At 26.6% G+C, this 23502-nt stretch overlaps 1 protein-coding gene across 1 annotated transcript; it reads right to left on the bottom strand.

The window, feature by feature from the left end:
• Nucleotides 1–20444: 20444 nt before the first annotated feature.
• Nucleotides 20445–21844, bottom strand: LOC145836107 (uncharacterized). Its single transcript, XM_082943914.1, has 2 exons — nucleotides 20887–21844; nucleotides 20445–20678 (listed from the first exon to the last, which is right to left on the bottom strand). Exon 1 carries the CDS (start codon nucleotides 21838–21840, stop codon nucleotides 20908–20910), a length of 933 nt encoding a protein of 310 aa, XP_082800040.1. The 5' UTR covers nucleotides 21841–21844; the 3' UTR covers nucleotides 20445–20678; nucleotides 20887–20907.
• Between the last annotated feature and the right edge of the window lie 1658 nt (nucleotides 21845–23502).

The following is a 23502-nucleotide window of genomic DNA, read 5'->3' as shown; positions in this document are numbered from 1 at the left end:
GAGCTGACTTTTAGGCTTCCAGAGTAGTGGTCTATTTTCTTCTTGGCTGTTTTGCTTCACTTGTAAGTAATTGTTTTTCGGTACTCTTTTTTTTTGCACAAGGCCTGGTGGTGTGTTCACACTCAACTACAACTTTGGCATCAATAGCTTTGATTATCATAATGTTTAACATTTTTATAAACTAGAAACAGTTTGGCTTGTAATTTAAATTTATAAGTATTGATTGTTTTCAAACTAAAAATGTTTACAAAAATTTTAATGAACAAGTAAAAGTATATTTTTAAACTATATGTAGTTGATATTTTTTTGTAATTTGATAGAAAAATCACTATTAACAAAAAAAATTAAAACTTAACTACAATGTGATCAACAAAATAACGGCGAAATTCTGCAGAGCCTAAGGCTAGACTTTTGTATGCCGTGAAACAAGCTCAAGTTTAACAAAATAGTTAATCATACCTACCACAAGCCTTAGATATACTGAGACCGGTTTCTTTTTGTTAGTACTCATCAGTCAGTCACAACCAGAAATCTTGCAGTCACCAATCTACAAACGGTTTATGATGCTTTCACATGAACCAACCGTTTGCTGGTATTGATCAGTTACGTCAACATTGTCTTTTGCCGTACAACGTTTAATTTTTAATACGTTGTCCACTAGGCAAAACAGCTTGTACGCTCGTATTGAATACGATCAATGAAAGCATCGGCAAAAATCTACAGAGCCTAAACCTAGAATTTCGTATGGTTTGAAACAAGCTCAACTGCAATTTTTTGGTTGTGACCGACTGATAAGTCCTAATCAGGACAAAACCGGTCTCAGTCTACCAAAAGCTTGGTCTGATGACCGTATTTGGTATGATCCAACCTTGTTAACTAAATTGTATTTATGTGCATGATGTATAAGAAACTATTTTCTGAGCTAAACTGTCTAGAAATTTTGTTTTTTAGATATGAACTTCCCAAGCGAACGTTTTTTATAATGTTACAACATTAATTTGTCAAAATTAACTGCTTAAGTATTAATTAAGTGACAAATTAAATAAATGTTAGTTTTACATAACAAGTTATGTAAATTAAAAAAGAAATTTAATTAGATTTATTTTAACAGATTTTGAGTTTGTTGTTTATTTGTAACAATTTTAAAGCATTTATAATAACTATACGTTTAAATAACTTTTTATTTATTGATACGTAAAAAAAAGGATATAATTCAACAAAAACACTGGCGAAAGTCTGCAGAGCAGAAGCCTGGACTTTCGTTTGCCGTGAGACAAGCCCAAGTTTAGGAAAGGGTGATCATTCCACTTCGATAGTCAGACCATAAGCTTTCGGTAGACTAAGACCGGTTTCGTCCTTATTAGGACTCATCAGTTACTAAATTTATATTTGATTAATTTTGAGATCTAAAGTAAACTTTTGTTAGAGTAAACATATTTAAAATATTTTTATCACATAAACAACTTATGAAGCTCAACTTTAAAAGTATAAAAATAGTAATTAAATATAACCTTTAAAACAACTTTGAACACCTAGATTTCAAACGTTAACCAGTCAAACTTTAGTCATCTTAAAGTTTGTCAAATGTTTAAAGTACGACTAAATTTATCATAAAATCCTAGTCAAAAAAACTTACTTAATTTCGTTTACTGTTTTGGTCTCCAACACTTTTTTATTTAAAAAATTAACTATTATATTATTTACTTTTTAAAAAAAATTTAAAAACTTTATAGATACAATTATTAGACAATTTTATTGTTTATATAAGTTTATGGTTTTTAACAGTATTAGATATCTAATCTATAAATGTTACAGTTTAATACTTGATAATCATATACATTTTAAACTTAATAAATAATACGGTAAGATAGTGAAGTTGATATTTAATCAACAAGACAACATATTTCTGATAAAATTAAAAGAAACTTAAGATTTTTAAAACTTTGTATATCATCTTTCTTATATCATCTTAAAGCTTAACTCCTCAACTTTAAAATAAAGTTACTTTGATATAGTTTGGGGTTGTACAGATAAAGCAGGATCCCATTTAAATCAGCGTGTTTAAAGGCTAAACCTCTAAAATAAAATAAAAATAAGTTAGCATAACTTTTCATTCTTTTAGGTGGAGCTACAGCTCCAGCATTCTACCCCACACGACGTCCCTGATAATAAATATAACTACTTGGTTTGAAAACAATAAAAACTTCTATTTTATTAAAAAGGAAACTTTTGTTGTTGAAATTGGTTAATACAAATAGCTAGTCTTTACTGATTTACCTTAATATATGTTTTTACTTTAAAGATTTTTTGTTGAGTTCTTTCTTTAAACACATATATACCTTACAAAAAAAATTAATTTCTTTAACATGAGTATGGCTAAATAGTAGTTACTTTATAAATGTTGAAAATTACACAGTTTCGTTTAACTATCATAAACATGGTGTCACGATGATAAAATTATTAAATCAAGTTTTAAGCTCAAGTTTGAAAATGTAACCCCTAGTATCTGTAGTTGAAATATCAACAATATTCACAAATAATATGTAAAATTTTGTATTATTAAAGTTTTTTTTTTTTGTTTTAGTTTAAAATATATATTTGATTTAGTGTTGATAATTACTTTCAAGCTTTTTGTACTTGATAAAATGTATATTTTAATGATTTTGTACAATCAATTGTAATTATATACTTAGGTCAGCGGTTCTTAACCTAGAGATAAATTCCCTTGTTTTAGGGCAGGGTTTCCAAAAGTGGGCGGTACCGCCCCCTTGGGGGCGATTTTAGTAAGTCGGGGGGCAATAACTAGTAAAGGGGCTAAAGGGAGGGCGATTTTAAAACTTTGGTCAGTCATACTTAGTTTTTACTTTTTAGCTTGCTATTTTACTAATTGTAGCTTGTTATTAATTACTATACACTGAGGTAAAACTTAAACAAAAAAAAGTTAGTTTTGTTTAAATAAAAGAAAAAAAACAATTAAGTGCTTAGGACTACTATTTTCAAGTAAATTACATATTTTTCTTCATATCTTTTCTCATTTAACAACTACAAAGGTCATAGATGAATGGAATCCCTCACAACGTTTCGTAACCTGACATATATACTACTTGGAATAATAAATTGTTTGTAAAAATTAATGTTATCTATTATTAACTATCACCTCATGATATTTCCAATTGTTTTTTGAAAAGTCACTTAGTTAGACTAAAAAACTATATTAAAGTCAATTTTTCAATAGAATAAAAAAGCTGTTGTAAATGTAATTAATGAATTATATTTTTATGTAAATCATGTTTTGAAATCAATATTTTGTTTTTGAGCTTGCACTACTTAATTTAAAAAAGTAATTTTTGATTAGCATGTACTCACATGGTAATCAAGTATTTTAAGTATAGGTAGTGTGGGTAGCATGAGCATACCAAATTGCACGAGTGCACAAAATTGCACGAAGACACTTTTGCACGATGACACTTTTGCACGAGCAGACAATTTCTTTTTTTTTCGAATTTATTTTTCTATCACTATTACTCCTATCCTTCAGTCGGTAGCTTTTTTTTTTTGTTTTTTTTTAAATTAATCTTTTAGTTTTTTTTTCTTTACTCTCGTGCAAAATTGACCTTTGGTGCAAAATTTTCTTCGTGCAATTTTGTTCCATCATGCAAATTTATCTTGGTGCAAAAGTATGTTCGTGCTATTTTGTCTTCGTGAATTTTGACCCGTTCCTAGGTAGTGTATATGCAAATTAGTTATTATTGTACGTTTTTGATCATACCAATAATTTAAGTATATTTTGCGGCTTAAATAAGTTACTTAGCATTAACTACTTTATGTCCGAAGTTCGTTATATCAGATATTATCATAATGTCAGGTTTCAGTTATGAATTCAGATGGGTAACGTACTGTCCAGACCAGTCGAATTAAGGTCTGCTAAATAACTTGGAAACTACTTGTGCAAAACAAACAAAATTTAGTTTCTTGATTTATAATATTTTAAAATATGGTTTTAAATTTGGTTTTCAATCCACAATAGCACTTCCTAGATCACAATTATACTAGATCATTTTATAAAATTTTGCACGAGATTTTTATATTTCTTATATGTTAGTTTTTTAATTAACACAGCCCGCAGGTACATTTTTTTAACAAGTCGACACGTTAAAGGATTTTTTAGAAAATATGACCTACTGACTAAACTAGTTGTCCACCACTAACCTAAAGAGTTCATTGGTTTCAACACAATTCATATTTGAACAGAATTGTTTACAGAATTGGCCTTTTAATAATTAAGTATTTAATAACACTTTACCAAGCTTATAATATAATAACTGCAAACTGTTTTCTCAAACCTTGTAAATTACTTTGAGCACAGCTCAAAAGTACGTGCCTAAGAATTACCAGTCTAAATTACATTTAAAACAATTTTTTGGCTCAAAAGTGCGTACTCAAGAGAAAAATAATTGTATAAAGTCATGGGGGCGATTTTTTTTTCAAATTTCTGAAAAGAGGGCGATTTAGTAAATGAGTTTGGGAAACCCTGTTTAAGGGGGTAAATTTTTATTTTTATAAGTTATAAAAGTAATTAATTGTTTATTAGTTGTCTTTTAAATTTAAATTTTATTTTAATGTTTAACTGTAAATATCTTTAAATTATATAAACTCTATAAATTTTACAGTTTTTAACATATTTAAGCTCAAAGTTCAAAAAATCTAGTTTTTTTTTCCTCAAAATTACACACTATTAGTCTTTAGGGGTAAGTTTGGTAATTACCTTACAAAAAGAGGTATAACATGAAAAAAAGGTTAAGAACCGCTGACTTAGATGAAGATTTATACTTAAATAAAAAACCATCTTTATAAAAATGCTACAAACTTTTCTTAAAAAACAATTTTAGTTATGATAAACTTCTAATTTTTATATATAATACCATGTATACGTATATGAGTAAATAGATGCATGAAGAACAAATGTTTTATTAAACGCTTTAAACAAATATAAAAGTTTTTCGCACCACATCAGCAGAAAAAATTTTTTTACAAGCAACTTCTAAACTGATTCTTTTGAATTTTGCTTCCTTCCGACTACATCTGCTGGCGTCTCATCTAAAATTAAAAAATTTATTTTAAGCAAAACTATATCAATGTTTGTGCAGTTTTAAAACAACTAGAATATCGAAAATTAAGATAGTTTAGAAGTTGTTAATACACACGAAATATACTTGGACATTTAATGATCAATTAGCTATCATTTTAAATATATCAACACAGTCAGTTACAACAATCTTTTATAATTCAATTACTTTTAAATTAAATATGTACAACATGCATTTTGAATTTAAAAGAAATCTAACCTCCTTTTTGATGCTTCTTGTAAAAATAAAAGGCAATTACGATTCCAATAAAAACACCCACTGAAATGAGGACTGCGACCACAAGTGGTGACAGTTTGCTTTGCAATTTAAAGGGTTTTTCACCCTCAAACATCACCCTCAACTCAAAGCACGTGTCTTCTACGTTGAGGCATAATGGAGTTGGCTCTGCAAGCGGCTCCTGTAAAAGAAATTTTATTTTAAAAAACAAACATCATAAATCTTATAAAGGCATTGTTTACTTTAAATACAATTGTTTTCTTATGAGTAAGTAGTTTGAACGTAGCCAAAACTGCTAACTTATCAGAGAGTATGTACCTAAAATTGCCAGTCAAAAGAAAAACTTAGTTTCGAACACAAACTTTTCGGCTCAAAGAAGTTGAACAAGTATTAAACAAATAATTACTATTAGCTTTGGTTATCTAGAAAAGTTTTTAAATTGCTATAAAACTTTTTTACCAACTTTAACATTACTACTTTTCAAGTGTTTAAATAAAAATATGTAACAAAAAGTTTTAAACAGTTTGTTTTAATTTAAGTAATGTTTCAACGATTCATATTATTGGTTTTATATAAACTTGACAACTTTTTTATGTCTTTTCCTAGTTTGTTTAAATTTCTAAACTACTATACGATTGTGCATCGGACAAGCAAGTTTGAACTTAGTTCAATAAAGTTCATGTTGAAACTAACTTCTGCAAGAGAGGGTTTCACCGCAACAGACTGAACTTTGTTTTCCCATTTCGTTGTGACGACTTCGAGACAGCCGACTTTCGCTTCCCGATCGTTGAACAAAGATACTGAAGATTTTAAAATCAAATTATTACTAAATATTATAACTATTTTAAGTGGTACCTATGAAGTTAAAAAATTTGAAAAAAACATTTTTAAGTTGACTACGTTACTATTAACTAATGGGAGTTGATAAAATAGAAAAACATTAAAAATGTTGTGGTAGCTGAAAACTTAAAAATCACTTACAGTTTAAGTAATGAAACACTGGTGTAACAGTATATGCAATATGGTTATTAATAAAAGATTTACTGTGTTTTAGAAGTAAAAGTTTATTGTTTTAAACCAAAAAGTAAGTTACACTCAATTTTTCTTCCTTGGCGTACATTTAATAACCGATCATATTTAATAAAAAACTCAAATTTAAATAATTAGTAACCATGCATTTTTTCATCCGGTATTTGCTGGTTTGAATTGAAGTTAAATTGACAAGATGTTTGGTTCATAAAATCTTCCTCATTTTCAATGTAGAATATGCAGTTTTGAGCTTTAGAAAATATATAAAGTTTTAAATAGAGTTAATACAAATAACACTTTTTTCTAAAAGAATTCTTTAAACAATTTTTTTTTTACTTTAAAACTTCATCTAGTTTTTAAAACGCATATAAATAAATTCATAGATTTAAAATAGTTAAAACACTAAGTTAATTTTCTACATATTACTACCTGATATTTGTTGATGACTAAATTTAATAAACCAAACTAGAAGGAAAATATAAACTAAAATTTGCAACTCACAAGAAACAGAGATTCTTTTTTCTGGTGAATAGCTTACACCCACGTAATCTGTAACAGGGTTTATGACGTTACAACTCACTTTTTTTTCGTCGTCAGCCCAACTGGCGAAATGTGTGAATGTTTCGTCCTATTTTTTTTTTTGTTAATTAAAAAAGGTTAAGGAAATTGCTCATACTCAATTTAGTTATACCTTTTTTTTTAAGATTATTAAAACAAATATAAGTGCTTATATATTGAGTTTTTTGAGTAAAATATAATACAAATTTTTATTTGTTGAAATAGTTTTCTAGTATTTTTTCAGTTTCTATTTTAATTAACTTAAACCTAAATTTCGCTTTAAAATACATACTTTTAAAATTATAAACTAACTTTTATGGTACAAAAATATTTAAAATTGTGTATTGTAGAGGTTTTAACTAGAACTGTTTAAAACGTTTTTGGTTAGTTTTAATTGTTTAAAAACTTGTATAAGTAATCAATAACCATTTAAAAATGTAAATATGTTGTGTACGTAACACTAAAAGTAAGTTCTTTTGATGCATTAATACTGTTAAAAAATACTTATATTGTAGTTTGGTATGTAACAACTAACAGGGCTTAGTGTTTTAACAACTGTTCCATCGATTTTGTACTCTACAGATGTAGCCGGCAGGTTGCCTTCTTTGAAAGTACATTTTAAATTAAGCTCTTCCCCTTGATTAACAAACAAATTTCCTTCAATAGCAGCATTAGTTGGAGCTGTATAATATAATAAATAAAGTATGAAAGTTTTAATACTTTTTTAAATTCTTAGTCGTAAAGTATTGAAGGTTTTATCAAGTAAAGAAAAAAATTACTTCATTTTTGTAACTTTAGCATTAAAAAATTTTCTACTATCCTTTTTTCTTATGAAAGTATAAGTTATTAAAATCAAATCTTCCTTTTTTTTAATTTTTCAAAAAGTAATCAGTCCTTAAATTAAATCTTATTAGTATAAAGTTTATAAGTTAAAACTATAAAATGTGGTTAAAGATAAAAATTCAAGTTGTAGAAAATTATTTTGTATATACATTTTTTTATTTTTTTATCTATAAAGAAGATCGGCTAAATTTTACTTCGAAAATAAGGTTTATAAAACGTTAACATAACAATCTTTGTAAACAATCGTTCTAACCAGTATTGCATTTTACTTTATCTAAATCCTTCCAAGTTTTATCAGATAAGCATTTAGTTGTAAATTGATTAACAAAATTTCCATCATAGTTCAAGTAAGCACGACCGTCTTCGCATACGAATTTTACTGACGAGCTGTACAAGAACTCGGTTTTGCTTCGCTCAGACTCAAGGAAAGTTTTCAATTTTTCAGGTTTTTTGCAATAGACCTCTAAAAATACAGAGATTTTTTTACTACTTTTTTTTTATTTAATGGTTTTAAATTTCTATAATATAGTAAAAATAAATATCAAGATTGCCACGCAAAATATTACAAATATAGCCTGACTGTAAAGCTACTTTAAACGTGTTTAATGAAAATTGATGATGACAAAATATTTTCATCTACATGATAGATTTTTGTGTCAAATCAAAGTTTTACAACTTGACATGTTAAAATTTCTTAAATTCCAGGTTTTTCTAGGTCGTTTTAGTGAATTTTGTTCAAAATTCCAAATTTTTTATAGTTTTTTTTATAACTTCTCAAATTCCAGGTTTTTCCAGATTTTCAGTTTTTTTGGTAACCCTGTGTACAGTGTAAGTATTCTTATATGTTAAGGACAAAGTTTTCTAAATATGTTGTATGTATGGTTACATGACAATTCAAATTCCGACAATTCAAATTCTAAAAAGATATTTAACAGACTATATCTCAGAAAGTTATATATAAATTAAAAAAATAAAAACCATCTATGTTGGTCTTATTAATATCTACAAGCCATTTTTTTCTTTTTGTAAAACTTTAAATATTTTACAAGTTATTCGAAAACTAATAACAATTAGAATACTTTAAAATTTATTTTAACCATATCTTATAAAATATTTAATATTTCACAAAAAGAAAAAATGGCTCGTAGATATAAATAAAACCAACATACGTATTTTTTATTTAGAAAAATATATGTTACTTTCTGAGGTATAGTATCTTAAATATTTTTTTTTTAGAATTTGAATTGTCGTGCACCCTGTATGTATACAATTTTCTTAATTTTAGTAATGTATGTAATTTTAGTAAAAATAATTTGGTATGAATTGTATTACCTAATTACTGCAATTGATACATAAAAGTTATTTACACTCAATATAAAAATTTTCAACTTTGAACAATTGTTAAAACGAACCTCTTACTTTAACATTTATTATAACAAGAAGAGATTTTAAACTTTTTTAAAAGATTAAAAACACCAAAAAATATATACAACCATGTTAACAGTTGTTTCAAATAACTAAACTAATATGACATTTTTAAAGATCTAGAGCTTATTTAGTAAATCAAAGCAAGTTTAAACTTAAATATTTATTTTGTTTTCTCGAACATACCTGGCACTCCACTGGCTTCAGATGGCAATAAAACACTGCATAAAACGATTACTGCAAATACTTTCATAGTTTTAATGTTTAAAAACATTTTAATATCTAAATTAACAGTTCATTATTTTTACTGTAATGGAAATATGTACCTGTATGTTTTCAACAACTGATAGTATTAACTAAACTTAACTTAGTTTTTTTTTATTTGACTAGTTTTATATATAAATTTAAAACATTTAAAATACAATAATCTAAATATATGAAAGTGAAAGAAGTTGAACTCGGAAAACAAAGTCTTTCCAAGTTAATTGGACTCAGATTCGAGCAAAAAATGGTCAGATCTGGCCGTATCAAATATACCACTACTTAGAACTTAATGATACTGAATAGCTAAAATATGTTCTACCTATAAACACTAGAGGCATTACTATGAATTAAAATTTTGTTTTAAAGAACCATGTACTAAATAAAAATACAGAAAAAACTTTATGCTTTAGAAATACCTTAGATGTTCTTACAAACCTTAAAACACTTTTAATTCTCAGAGAAAGAAATAAAAAACTGTATAAAATAACATTAAACTTCATTGCTTAGAATTTTAGTAAGTAGACTGCTTGTAAGAAATACATGATGAGAAATAACTTTGCAATAAATACGAAATAATACAAATGTTATTTGAACTACATCTTAGCAGCAGCAAGGTTGGCTAACATTAATACCCTCTCCAACTGATGAGAATTTTGTAGTATGCAAATTCCAAAACACGTTACCTTGCGGGCTTTTTCTTAAATGCTTGGATGAACAAGCAATTTAACTCAAAACTTTACATTAAATTTAACATTTATCAATTGCAGTTTGATATCTTGTTACACCAGTATTATTTTCAAACTAAATTGGACGTTCTTATAGTTTATTAACAATAACAAATTATAAGATTTTTATTCTTGTTACAATAGTAATTATAAATAAAATATTTCTGCAGATTGTATCTATACTTTTATTATTTTTGTGTAGCTTGAAGTCTTGTCCTGTTAAACATATAATTAGAATAAACTTTTAAATGTCTAAGAATCACATGTTTAGCACAACATTTTGTAGTCAGTTTAAGATCACCAGCAATAACTTTAGATACTTTTTAAAACTATTTAATTAAGTACTAAAGTCATAAAACTTTATAGTCAAATTTGTTAGAATTGTTTTCTGAAAAATTCAAACTGATAGCTATCAAACGATAAAAAAAGCGCTCAAAAGTTTGGTCTAAGGACTTGATGTACGAAAAAACCTTTCGGTTATGGAGTCGTACACCACATATAAAAAATATCTTTTAGCACTAAATCTTATGCTATTTCAAACTAAGTTAATTTTGGTATATGAATTAAGTAGTCTTATAAACATACTTATATATTTTTTTAAGACAAGTTTAACGTATTAAACTTATTATAAATTAGTCTAGTTAAGCTGTTAAATCGATTTAAGTTTATTTACAGTGTGAGAAGTGGTTTTTATTTTAAATATGTTATTTCTGAAAAATTACTACAAACTAAGAGCTTAAAAACTTAAACTAAACTTTTAAGCTTTTTTGTATAATGATTTAAACTACAATTTTATCGAAACAATTTTAATTAGTTACCTTTTTTTTAATTAAAGGAACTTAAACTTCCTTACTTACTATACATTAATAGTTTAAACACTTAAACTAAACTTTTAAGCTTTTTTGTATAACGATTTTAACTAAAAGTTTATCGAAATAATTTTAATTAAATAGCTCTTTTTTTTTAATTAAATGAACTTAAACTTCCTTATATTATTTTTATACATATCTGTATACTTAGATTGGAACCAAATTCACAAACAAATCAGTTTATCACTATTCAAGCGTTGATTTTTCGTTTTAGAATTTAACAAAAATATTTAATTTAATTATTTATAAGCTCTAAATGTGAACATTAAATTATTGATTTTATTACTTTTAGTTTATTTTAGATTAGATTCTTCTAAAGTTGTTAACACCAGCCTTTAGTTTAGATTACATTTAAAAGTCTAAATGAAAACATTTGACTAAAACTTCATTTATATCAATAAAAATGATAAACAAAGTTTAATTACATACCAGCTTAACAATCATAAATCCCGTTTATTAAAAAACATAGGAATCAAACGTTTTTAATCGAAGTCTATTAAGTTAATAAACTAAAATAATAATATTTTATTTTGTCATAATAGAGTTAACAAAATAAGCCTGTTCTGTTACGATTTTGAAATTACAACGTTTGACTTAAAAACTTCACATGCTCTAGTTAGCAAAATATTTTATAGTATTGTGCAATTTGTATATTTCTTTACTTAAAAAAAAGTTTGAAACTTTTAAGCAATTAAAATAATGTATATTGTTTTATAAATATCAAAAGAAGTTTTAGAATAATACAATTCTGTAAGACAATTATATTTAAAAAACAGAAATAAATACTTTACAAGTTAATTTGTACATGTGTATTTCATGTTTTTACAAAGAACAGGTAAGAAACAAAAAAAACTATTTTTCATACCAAGTAAAGTAATTTATTAATTGTATATGATGTTAACTTAAATCTCTTTTTTAATCTACATAAACAGTATTGATTTAAACATTGATATCAAAAGTGACATGAGTTCATTTGCAGATTAAACAAAAAGTTTTAGTGAGTCAAATATCTCTTTACAATTTACTCTAGATAATATCTACGAATGACTAAAAAAACTTGATTTAAATCCTAAAAAACATAATATTCTTACCATTAAGAAAAACAAACCGTTTACCCAACCGACCTATTTATTAATCAAAACAATAACAATAAACAGCTAAAGTTTTTAAGGACTTTGGAATATATATCTCTAAAAAATAAAAATGGAATGTACATATAAACTATTTATATAAAGTTACACAAATTTTATCTTTTCAAATATAAAAATGTTTTAAAACTAATGCAGCTATTCTGACAATACTTTTTAAAATATACGTTCATCCCACGCTTGAATAAAACACCAAAACTTGGTCACCCTATTAAAAAAAAAATTAATAAAACTGAGCTTGTGCAAATAAAATTTACATGTTTTATATGTAATCGTTGTAAGATTTTCGGTACATCATATTATGATAGGTTAGTTAAACTTGGATAGAAATCTCTAGAATATAGAAAATAGCAATTTGATTTATTTACTGTTTATAAAATTATTGATGGCAAATACAAGGTTTTTTTAGTCAATTTTTCAGTTTTTCCCATAATAAGTATCAGTAAGAAGAAGTGATAGAAAAATAGAATTCATACATAATTTCAACAACAGTCAGTGGCAAAGTTCAATTTTCCACAGAGCAAAGACTATGTGGAACAAGTTACCACAGAATGTGGTATCGTGTTAGAGGGTGAAACTTTTTTGCTTAAAACTAAAAAGATTTAATTTAAATTTTATAAATATCAGTAAAATCCTATAACTTTCCATTAAAAACATTAAAAAAGTAAAAAAAATAAAAAAGTTTTATAATATATCTCACCTGAATTAAATACTAATTTTTTCATGTTTCTCCTTGTAATATTTCTTTTCCCTACGCCTCCCCTAACAGCTACTAATTTACTTTTTTTTTATAAAACTGCATTTATTTATTTAGTTATATTTTCTTATGGATGTGCATTTATTGTTTCTTTTTTGTATGTACTAAGTTACCGCCTTTTATATTTAGCAAATAAGTTTAAACTTATTAATGAGTTCTTATAGTTTTAACTTTGTTTAATCTTTATGGTTATATTTATTTTTGTGGAATAATTTTTTTTTTTTTTATTTATATGTGTCCTGTTTAATTGGCTCACGTTTTGATACCTGAGTCCAACGTTGCAAAATAAATAATATATTTTCAATATTAATCATGATAATAACAATAAACTATTTTTAAAATATTAATTTAAAGAAATATAGTGTTTTCGTATCGTTGCTTTTTTTTTAATACTTGAAAACTTTATAAATAACTTTATATTTATTGTATATTATGTTATAAAAACTAGCTTTATATATTATGATTTAAATTCATGTAAAAATTTATTATTATTTTATATATGTTATTTTTTAACTTAATTTTGTTTTAATAAACAAATCAAACTGCTGCGCTATTATACAAATAAATAAGTTTTTGTTGCAAAAGATTTTTTTTAATGTTAGCCGTTCAATTCATTTTTTATTTAACTTTGATTAAACCCTTTCGCAAAAATATTTTAATGACAGAATATTTATGTTTTGCAATATTTCATAAAATTGATAAATATACAATATATTTATTTGTTTTTATATGTATTCAAATTTCTATATTACACTTTTTTTTGTCTACTTTTTTATAAAAGTTCAATTATTTCATAGTTATTTTAACTTAATAAAAAACTAACTAAAACAATATTGCATAAAACATAAAAACCAAAACAAAAACACAATAAAAAAAAGTACTGTATGTGTTACACATACACTATTGACATTCTGCAACTTAAAAAGATTGTTTATAGTACAGTATTTTTCAATAATTATATTTTAATAGATGTGCAGTGAAGTGTACTAGCAATAAAAATAGTGCTTTATTGATATTTTTAAGTAGAAGTAGTTTATACAGAGCTAGTCAAAACAAATGTCTTAATTTAGTTTTTTTTTAGTTTTACAAAGCAGCATTTACTAATTTGTTTAAGCTTAGCTTGGTATACACACCATGACCAGATTGACGATTAAAAAAGTTAAAACCTGCTTATTTTTCTGTCTAAATTATACTTTAAAGACATTAATTCATTTATTTTAATAAAGATAAGACATATTTTACTAGATGTTAACATAAAATTAAAACTAGCAATCAAAGCAATTCGAATTTTGCTAAAAACTTGTTAACTTTTGACCACTTATAAATACTTTTTTTATAGTGTTCATAAACAATTAGTATTAGTAAACATGTATATCATTTGTTTATAAAATTCAAGTGTTAAAATTAAAGTTTTACAAGAAACAAAAACTGACTTATATAATTCATGCCTAGAATTAGAATTAACTTGTATGATACTTTAGTATATGGTATAAAATCTTAATTAACTGCAACTTTAAAACTTAATAAAAGTTTTGAATATAATTTGAAATTAAAGAATATTGACAACTTATAGTAGTTACTAAATAAAAAAGACAGTACGAAAAACTAGACTTAATTTTGTTTTAAGTTTATCAAAATGTTTTAATACTAAACTCAACTTATATTTTGTTGATATGTTGCAGTTAAACTTTTAATAATAATAAAATTAGAAAGAAAACTAGACATGACTTGTTTATGATCTAACAAAAAAAATAACAAATATTTATATATATATATATATATATATATCAGTTTTAAATATGTAGAACATTTTAAACATACTACTGTAATAAGAATATACAGTTCAAAAAACAAACATAATTTTGTGTAAATTTTTCTTTGTTTTATCAAAGCAATTATACTTATTAACGAACTACATTACTCAAAAAAATATAAAAAGAATAACTAAATGGTTTATTATGTTTAAATTAAGCTGCTAAAAACTAAAACATTAACGAGCATTTTCCAAGTAGTTATGAACAATCGAGTGACATAACAATTCAAGTTCGGAGAACTTAAATTCTAAAAATTAAAGTTCTTTTAAAAGTGTTTGAAGGACTACAACTAAAAAAGTATTTCAGATTAAAAAAAAAGCGGTTGTATTTGTTATTGATATGATTATGAAAATAAAAACAGAAAAATGTTTATAAAGAGAATAAACAAAACTACTCTATTTTAATACTAATCTCACCTATATCTCAAGAAATAATTATATTTTTGCAGAAAAAAAGTATGTGAGTACTAATTAGACATACAACTGCTTTTCTTTATTATTTCAAAATATGTAGCACTTTATGAAATACATCCTTTAAAATTTTGTTATAAAGATTTGTACATAATGCACTAAAATCTATTTATGTGCATGATGTAGAGCAGGGGTCGGCAACCTTATGTAACTCGCGGGCCAATTTTCCAAGAAAAAATAGCTCGCGGGCCGCACTATTTAAAATAAAAACCTTTAAGGGCCGCATTTGTTTAAAAAATTCTAGCAATCAGTAGAAAAACATTATTTAAGATCAAAAATACGATAAATTAAGCAATATTAGGGCACTAATAAAGATTGTTTATTCAATTAAGAGCCTAACAGTAAGTTTTTATTACGAAATCTTTAATTTTTATTGTTTTTAAATTTTATATTTTTGGCTATAAATGAGCTCGCGGGCTGCAGATTTTGACTTAAAGAGCCGAATTTGGCCCGCGGGCCGCAGTTTGCCGACTCCTGATGTAGAGGAAACTATTGTCTGAGCTAAACTATCTGAATTTTTTTTTTAAATACAAACATCTAAAGTAACCGTTTTTATAAAAATGATACAACATTAATTTATCAAAATTAACTGCTATAGTATTAACTTAGTGACATATTAAATAAGTATTAGTTTTACATAAGTAATAATGAAAGTTATAAAAAAAAGAACTTTCAATTAGTTTTGTTTTAACAGATTTTAAGTTTTCATAACCGAATGTGAAATATGCAATAAGAGAGCATTGTGCTTTAAAACTAATTAATCAGATTTATAGTCAAGCAACTAAATTTTTTTCAAGTTTATATTCTAAAATAGGTTTGTTTTATAATTGACCAGCTTTTTTTTTTTAATGTATCATAATAAGTAAACTGCTTTTTTTGTTCGTTTTTATTAACGTGATTCTTTATAAAGTTACTGAAGTTTAGCTCAGGTTTTTTTAGCTAAGATAAACGTTTCCGTTTGAATCTCTTGACAGTATTTCAAATTTATTGTACAATTTCTTACTAAATATCAGAATAAGAAGTTATCGTACATGAATAAATGTAAACTAAATTGCTTTTTTTTTTGTGAGTTACACATTCAAAGTGATTTGAAGTATCTGCATTTCAAGGTGTTTGTATGGTATTATATCACATTTTCAAGTTACATACTAAACAAAACTTATCTTCAAATATTAATAGTGTTAGCGATGAAAGCAACTATGTCTATAGATCGAATATTAAACGTAAAAACAGTAAATTTTTTCAATATTACTACTTGTATTGTCTTTTTTTTTTTAATTAGCTGTATAGAAAACATTAGTAAATCTAATTAAGTTTTAAGTAAAATTTACTTTGTTCACTTTATGCTAAAATCAAGTTATTTTTTTTATCGACTTAGATTTTAATGAATAGTAACTCCCTTTCTGACTAACATTAAATTAACTAATTAAAAACAAACAAGGTCTTCTATACAAAATTAATATATTTCAACAAATTTTCGTCAGTGTGATACATTTTTAACTAGATAAAGAAAGCTTTGCCTTACAATTACATCAGAAATTAGTTGATAAAGCAAAAAACATATACATAAGTAATTAACATTCTAAACAAACATAGTTAACATGAGAGCACTAATAAGGTTTGTTCATACCAATTCGATCATCAGATTTTGTTGATAAGAGCATTAATTAACTAGACAGGAAAAATGAACAACTAAAATCAAAAGCAATTTTCAAAACACTAGGCAAATTGATATGTTAAGCTTTATATAAGTTTAGTTACTATGTTTGTATTTAAAATTTATAGTACTTTCAATTTTAATAAGAAGTTAAAATATATATTTTTCTATATTTTTCTATATTTTATCTATATATTTTTCGTATAAAGTTTTATACTTGGTATAAAAAGGTTTTGAGTAGTTAAACTAATTTAAAAAAACTAGATTAATTAAATATTCAAAACAATATGCTTTATCAAAAAAATTAAAAAGTAAAACTTTATCTCAAAGTCTTTATTTAAAAAAAAAAGAATTCAAAACGTTTTTGTTTTTTAAGGTTTCTGTAAGTTTTGAATATACTGTTTTTTATAAATGACTTAAATGTTTATTCTTTATACTAACTTTAGTTTATTATTCAAAGAAATACAACAATGTAAAATAAGTAATTAACTTTAACCAAAAAATTTATAGAATAGAATTGAATTAATTAAAAACTTTCTAACAATATTGGAAGAAAAAATATGTACAAAGTTTAATTTAAAAAAATTTGTCTCTACCTATATTAAATAATTATAAATTTTTAATTTTTTAGTTGATCTTATTATTTAGCATCAAGTAAACCATTTTTAGTTTTCAATATGAAAAAATAGTTCTATTAGTTAATCATCTCTTTAACTTCACAATAAAGGTGTTTTAAAAATTTTAATTAGTTTTTTAATACTTAATAAATATTTTTGTATTTGTACCGAAGAAACTTAAGCAAAAAAATGCTTAAAAGATGCTTGTGTTCATCGTACAATCCGCACCACGAGTGATTGCAAAACGGCAGGTTGGGCGCGCTGGCCTCGTGGAACCTGCCGTAGCTGCTATTGTGACGTAACAACACCCTGTCGTACAGCGCGATTTGAGCACACGGCGTCTGCAGCCGAGTTGTAGTGAGGTTCTTCATTTTTTCAACCGCAACCTCCCAGGTTGTTTTTTTTTTCTTTCCAGGTATCAGGTGGCGGCACTCCTGGATCATCCTGGTTCGGTTGCAGGTTCGATCGTACACGAGATCGGTGAACTTAATGTAGCTCATGTGCCTGCACGAGCATTCTCCATTGAGAATTTTAGTGCAGTTAAAAAGCAGGAAGGTTTCGAAGTAAGTGGTGAGGTAGAACTTGTTGTGCTGCGAGTAGTACGCTCTTTGCAGGGAGTCGCCCACTTTCGTGGCTGGAATTCATGCTAAGATTTAGTGATGCGTAGCGGTATTAGTTTTTTGGCGGTATAACGTATAACAATGTACGTTTTTTAATATAAAAAGTTTATTGCGCATGATGAAACTAAACTATTTTTTAAGTTCAATACTTGCACTAAATATTGAGTTAGTTTTTATTAGTAACCAAGTGATAGCTGAACAATATTTTGATATTTGTGTTTTAGTTTTTTATTTAATTAAAAAACTCTATAGACCGATCTTTATAAAAGCTGTTTACTAAAAAAAAACAGTTGAATTACTTTTCATTTAAACAAAATGACAGCTTTTGCACTTTTTTAGTTACAGTTAAACTAAAACTGTAAGATAATTAATGTAAAAAAAGTACTTTAAAAAAACTTACCTTTAAAATATGGAAATAGATAAAATATGATTAAAAAACTACTGCAAAAAAGACATTGTGCAAAAAAAGACTTACGTGACTAACATAAACATGTGTATATGTAAACATGTTAATTTCGACTTATGCGGATAAAGTTAAAACCATATGATGTTTATAAATAACACAAAACGAATCAAACAACCTGAAAAATCTTTAGCATAAACTGAAACGTATAAAAGTAATAAAAAAACATCTTTATACTCATATGTGTTGTTAAAGAACAAAAAATGTTCTATAAACATTTCACAGGCAGTGAAATTAAGAATTAAAAACAAGAATTGTTTAAGCTTCAAATATTTATACTAATTTTAAGAATAAAAAAATAAAAGAATTCTCATAGCACAGTGTCAAATTAAACTTATGCACCAATTTTAACAAGCAAATAAACCTCTTAGCTGTAAGAGGTCAAATTTGTATAATTTTTTTCAGAGGGTAGAACTCTGGAAAATTGTTTTTCTTTGTAACAAAATTTAAAACAAACAATGAAAGTATGAAAAAAAAAATGGTTTTGTAATTGAATGATAATTACTTATTTTAGAAAGCTTAAAAAGTTAAGTACCAAGTTTTTTTTTTCTTAAACATTGATAAAAATCTTAAAAAGTAAAAAATTGATATTCCTTCAAGTAGGCGGTGGGTGGTGTTTTGTTCAGGAATGTTTTCATATATAAGTGGCATGCATTTCACACTGAATTTGATTTATAAATTTTAACTTGAACATTTTAAGCCAGTTTTCCGACTAGTTCTACAAAGAAAAAAGTTGTAGCCAAGTTTGGAAACGTAGCAATCTAAAACACTTAAGTTTATTTCTTTTATTTTTATTTTAGTATTAAACAAATTTTAAAATAAAACCAAGGTTAAATTTAAAACTAGAGTTTTTTAAAAAATTAATTTCAATAAAATGTGTTTTACTTTTGCGCTATAGGTTAAATAAGTATACGTATTTAAATTCTTTAAAAAAGAAGTAAATTTAAAGTTTTTATAATAAATGTGTTTTTAACTCATTTTAGCTGAGTTGCTTGCTATTTTAAACACAATAATATAGAACTAATTAAGTGATAAACATTCAATTTATAAACACACTTATTTTACTGCGAAATGAATCGGTTTTATTACTTTAAGCTTGATTCTAAATATTATATACTATCTTACAAAAAAACAACTAATTTATTATGCAAAACAAGTTAATATGGAAATCTCTGAGTTTAAATCAACAAATGGTTAACATTATCAGTAGTTTTTTTTTACTGCTACTTAATAAAATTCAGTTGCTACACAGCTGTACTGATATTTATTATTAAGTATTTAGCAATATTCAAACTGTAAGCCTCGTTTTTAATTTTTATATTTACGTAATACTATGTTTTTTATAACTTTTCTACATGCAAAACATTTGTTTTACCTTCAAATTTTTACGTTAATTGCTTGCTAACAAAGCATTTGTAAGTACTTCTAGCAATGATAAGGAATGTAAAATAAAAAATTCTTTTTTTAAGTTGTTTATTGTTTACGAAAAATTATAAGGAAAAAATATATCTGAAAAAAATTTCAGTTTAATCTTAAAATATTAATTTAAAATAATTTAGTTAAGGTACTAAGCTTTATATATAACATTTAAAAGTATGTTGTAATTCAACAAAAATCTTAAGTAATACTAAATATCTGTAAAATGAATTTACTAAGATACTATTAAGCACAGCATTTAACCATATCATTAAAGGAGAACTTAAAACTATTACTTAACTTTTTAGCTAAAAAGATAATAAAAAAGTGTGATGTTAAATATAAACAAGTTTATTTTAACAATAAATAACTGTTATCAGAACTAAAAGCAAACCTTTTTCTACAATTTTTTTTAATATTTACTTATTCTGAGTTAAATATGTTTTTTTACATATATTTATACATTATCTTTTATGTTTTTGAAAGTACAAGTTTTTGGTGCGAAAAAAAGTTTCTCTTTTGTTTCCAACTAAAAAAAATAAACAAAGGTTTCTGGCTTGATGACCAAAAATTTTTCTGTACACGAAATTTTTCCCACCATTATTTTGATCGTCGACTTTTTACCGTGTTCAGTAAACCACTATAAAGTAATGAAAATGTGTTTCAGTGTATAAATCAAGTAAATCGATTAATTTGAGAAAAAAATCTTAATTTTTACATAAAACCTGGTGTGTTTCACATAAAAAATAATGATGACAGATTTTAGCAGAGTAAGATCTACCGTAAATGATAAAAGGTATAAAAAAACAACAACTGTTTAAAAAGATATAAATTTTTACACCAACTACCTTGATCAAGACACTTAAAATTTATGAAATGGTCAGCACGTAACCATCGGACGACCAGTCGCTGTGGTGGCACCACAAATTCTTCATGGTAAGAGTCTCCGCGTTGTTGTCTTCGCACGTGATCTTCCCCGGCTCCCCGGTCACCGACTTTCCGATCCACACCTTGTCCTTCCTCCTATCCAGTCCCGCGTACACGGCATTTTCCGGGAAACTATCGCCTCTTTTTATCCTCACCCATTTGCAGTCGCCATTGGTCAGCAGCATTTCGCCCGATTGTTTATTCTTCTCAAAACCGTGCATCCAATAGTCCCATATTTTTCCACCCTTTGTATTGACTTTACCTGGGGTGTTGTCAACTCTTCCAACGTACACAGCTCCGTCGGTACCAGTATTACCTGCATAGACGACGTTATTTGGTAAGACATCACCCCTGTTGACTGTTACCCATTTCACATAAATCTCCTTCTCTAGTACGATAGGAATTTCCAAAACTGTTGAATTTTCCGCACTATACTTCATCTTCATGAACTTTTTAGCTTCTTCCAACAGCTGGTCCACAGTGTAGTCTTGTTTTGCGTTCTGCACGATAGTCTCTTCGATGTTCACAGCTACCACGTCTTCAATGAGGTATTTGTATTTGAGTGACCTTACTAAAAAAGTCACATTGTCGTAGTATTCTCTACACGATTCGTTAGAAGTCTTCTCTTCATCTTCAGTGGAAGTGGAGAACGAATGGGTATTGTTCCAACTGGCTTTGACAGCACCAGAAATCTCAAAAACAGGATTTTTGTACTTGGCGCTGACTTCGACGCCGCCCGAGTACTTGTCTATTTTTTCCTTGGCCGATTTGCTTCTCTTGTAAATAACTGTTTTTTGGTATTCTTTTTTTGCGCCGGGTCTGGTAGTGTACTCACACTCGATCACGACTTTCGCCTCGACGGTTTTGATAACCATAGTGTTTTACAAACTAGAAAAATATTATTTTGTTTTTGTTATATAAAAACTTTTTTTAAACACCTTAGCAAAGGTTTTAGGATATGTAGATAAGTATAACATTATACTGTAATTTAGCAGAAGTCTTATATGTTACTAAATATATACATTCTAAGTTTACCAAGGAATTATTAAGCACATTATTTGATTATAAGTATAAGTAATAAAGTCGAGTCTAAAAACACTACTAAACTGTTTAACCAAAAATGTTATAGAAAATTGTATTGTTAGATGTAATGAAACTGGTTTTAACAGTAACTACCTGTTATACAAAATATAAGCAAAATTTCGTTCTACTATTTAAATACACCTTTTTTCTAAGGTCAAGTTATTATAAATTAAATGTTTTCTTTTTATTTTAGTATGTGGATTTTTTAGTTTATCTTTTACGTTTTTAAAGTGCAAGTTTTTAGTGCAAAATTAAAGTTTTTTCTTTGTTTATTAGCTCAAAAAAGTTATTGTAAATAAATGGTGTGTAGCTCGACGACCAAAAGGTTTTTTTATACACCAGATTTTATTACCATAACTTTGAGCGTCGATTTTTATCGTGTTTAATAGATATTAGACTTTATTGAACGACAAAAAATACGCTCAAAGTATTTGGTCCCAGGACCTGGTGTACGAAGAACCTTTCGGTTATCGAGTCGCACACCACGAATATCTTTTAAAGTCTTTTCCAGGACAGGATCTTTTTTGTGTTATAAAACAAACAAAAAGCAACTATTTTCAGTTTTAAGAATTTTTAATTTTACATATATGAAAACAACATAAAAAATGTTAAAAGAAACCACTATATGTTGATGTAAACATGTTTAAGTGTATAAATCAAGTTTGACTCAGTAGGTTATTTCATTAAAAACTTTTTAAATTATACGTAAAAACTTAAGGACTTAACAAGGAAAATAAAAGATGATATATACCAGTAAAGCTAGGCATCTCCAAATATTGATACAAGTGTTTTAAAAAACAAAAGTTGAACAGAAGAGAAATTTTCACGCCAACTGTCTTGTTCGTGCGAGTTACGAAATGGTCAGCACGAAACCGTTGTCTAACGCGCTCACGTTGGCGTGAGTCCACAAGCTCCACATGGTGGGAGTCTCCGCGTCGTTGTCGCCGCACGTGATCTTCCCCGGCTCCCCGGTCACCGACTTGCCGATCCACACCTTGTTGGACTGCCAATCCAGTCCCGAGTACACGGCATCTTTCGGAAACTTCTCGTAACTTTTTATCCTCACCCAATTGCAGTCGCCATTGGTCAGCAACATTTCGCCCGATTGTTTAGCGTAAAAACCATGCATGTAATAGTTATATATTTTACCGTCCTTTAGATTAACTTTACCTGGGGTGTTTTCAACTCTTCCAACGTACACTGCACCGTCGGTACCAGTATTACCTGCATAGACGGCATTTTTTGGTAAGACTTCACCCCTGTTGACTGTTTTCCATTTTATATAGATTTCCTTTTTTATCTTTATAGGAATTTCTAAACGTGTTGAATTATCAACACCAAACCTTGTTTTCATAAACTTTTTAGCTTCTTCCAACAGCTGGTCCACAGTGTAGTCTTGTTTTGCGTTCTGCACGATAGTTTCTTCAATGTTCACAGCGACCACGTCTTGGATG

This window comes from Thalia democratica, chromosome 5 (assembly GCF_965202585.1).
Source record: "Thalia democratica chromosome 5, ktThaDemo2.hap1.1, whole genome shotgun sequence".
Classification (NCBI taxonomy): domain Eukaryota; kingdom Metazoa; phylum Chordata; class Thaliacea; order Salpida; family Salpidae; genus Thalia; species Thalia democratica.
This window is presented reverse-complemented; position numbering and strand designations above follow the sequence as displayed.

Excerpts from the sequence above, each read along its gene's own strand:
- LOC145836107 (XM_082943914.1), bottom strand. The coding sequence starts at position 21,840 with ATGGTTATCAAAACCGTCGAGGCGAAAGTCGTGATCGAGTGTGAGTAC.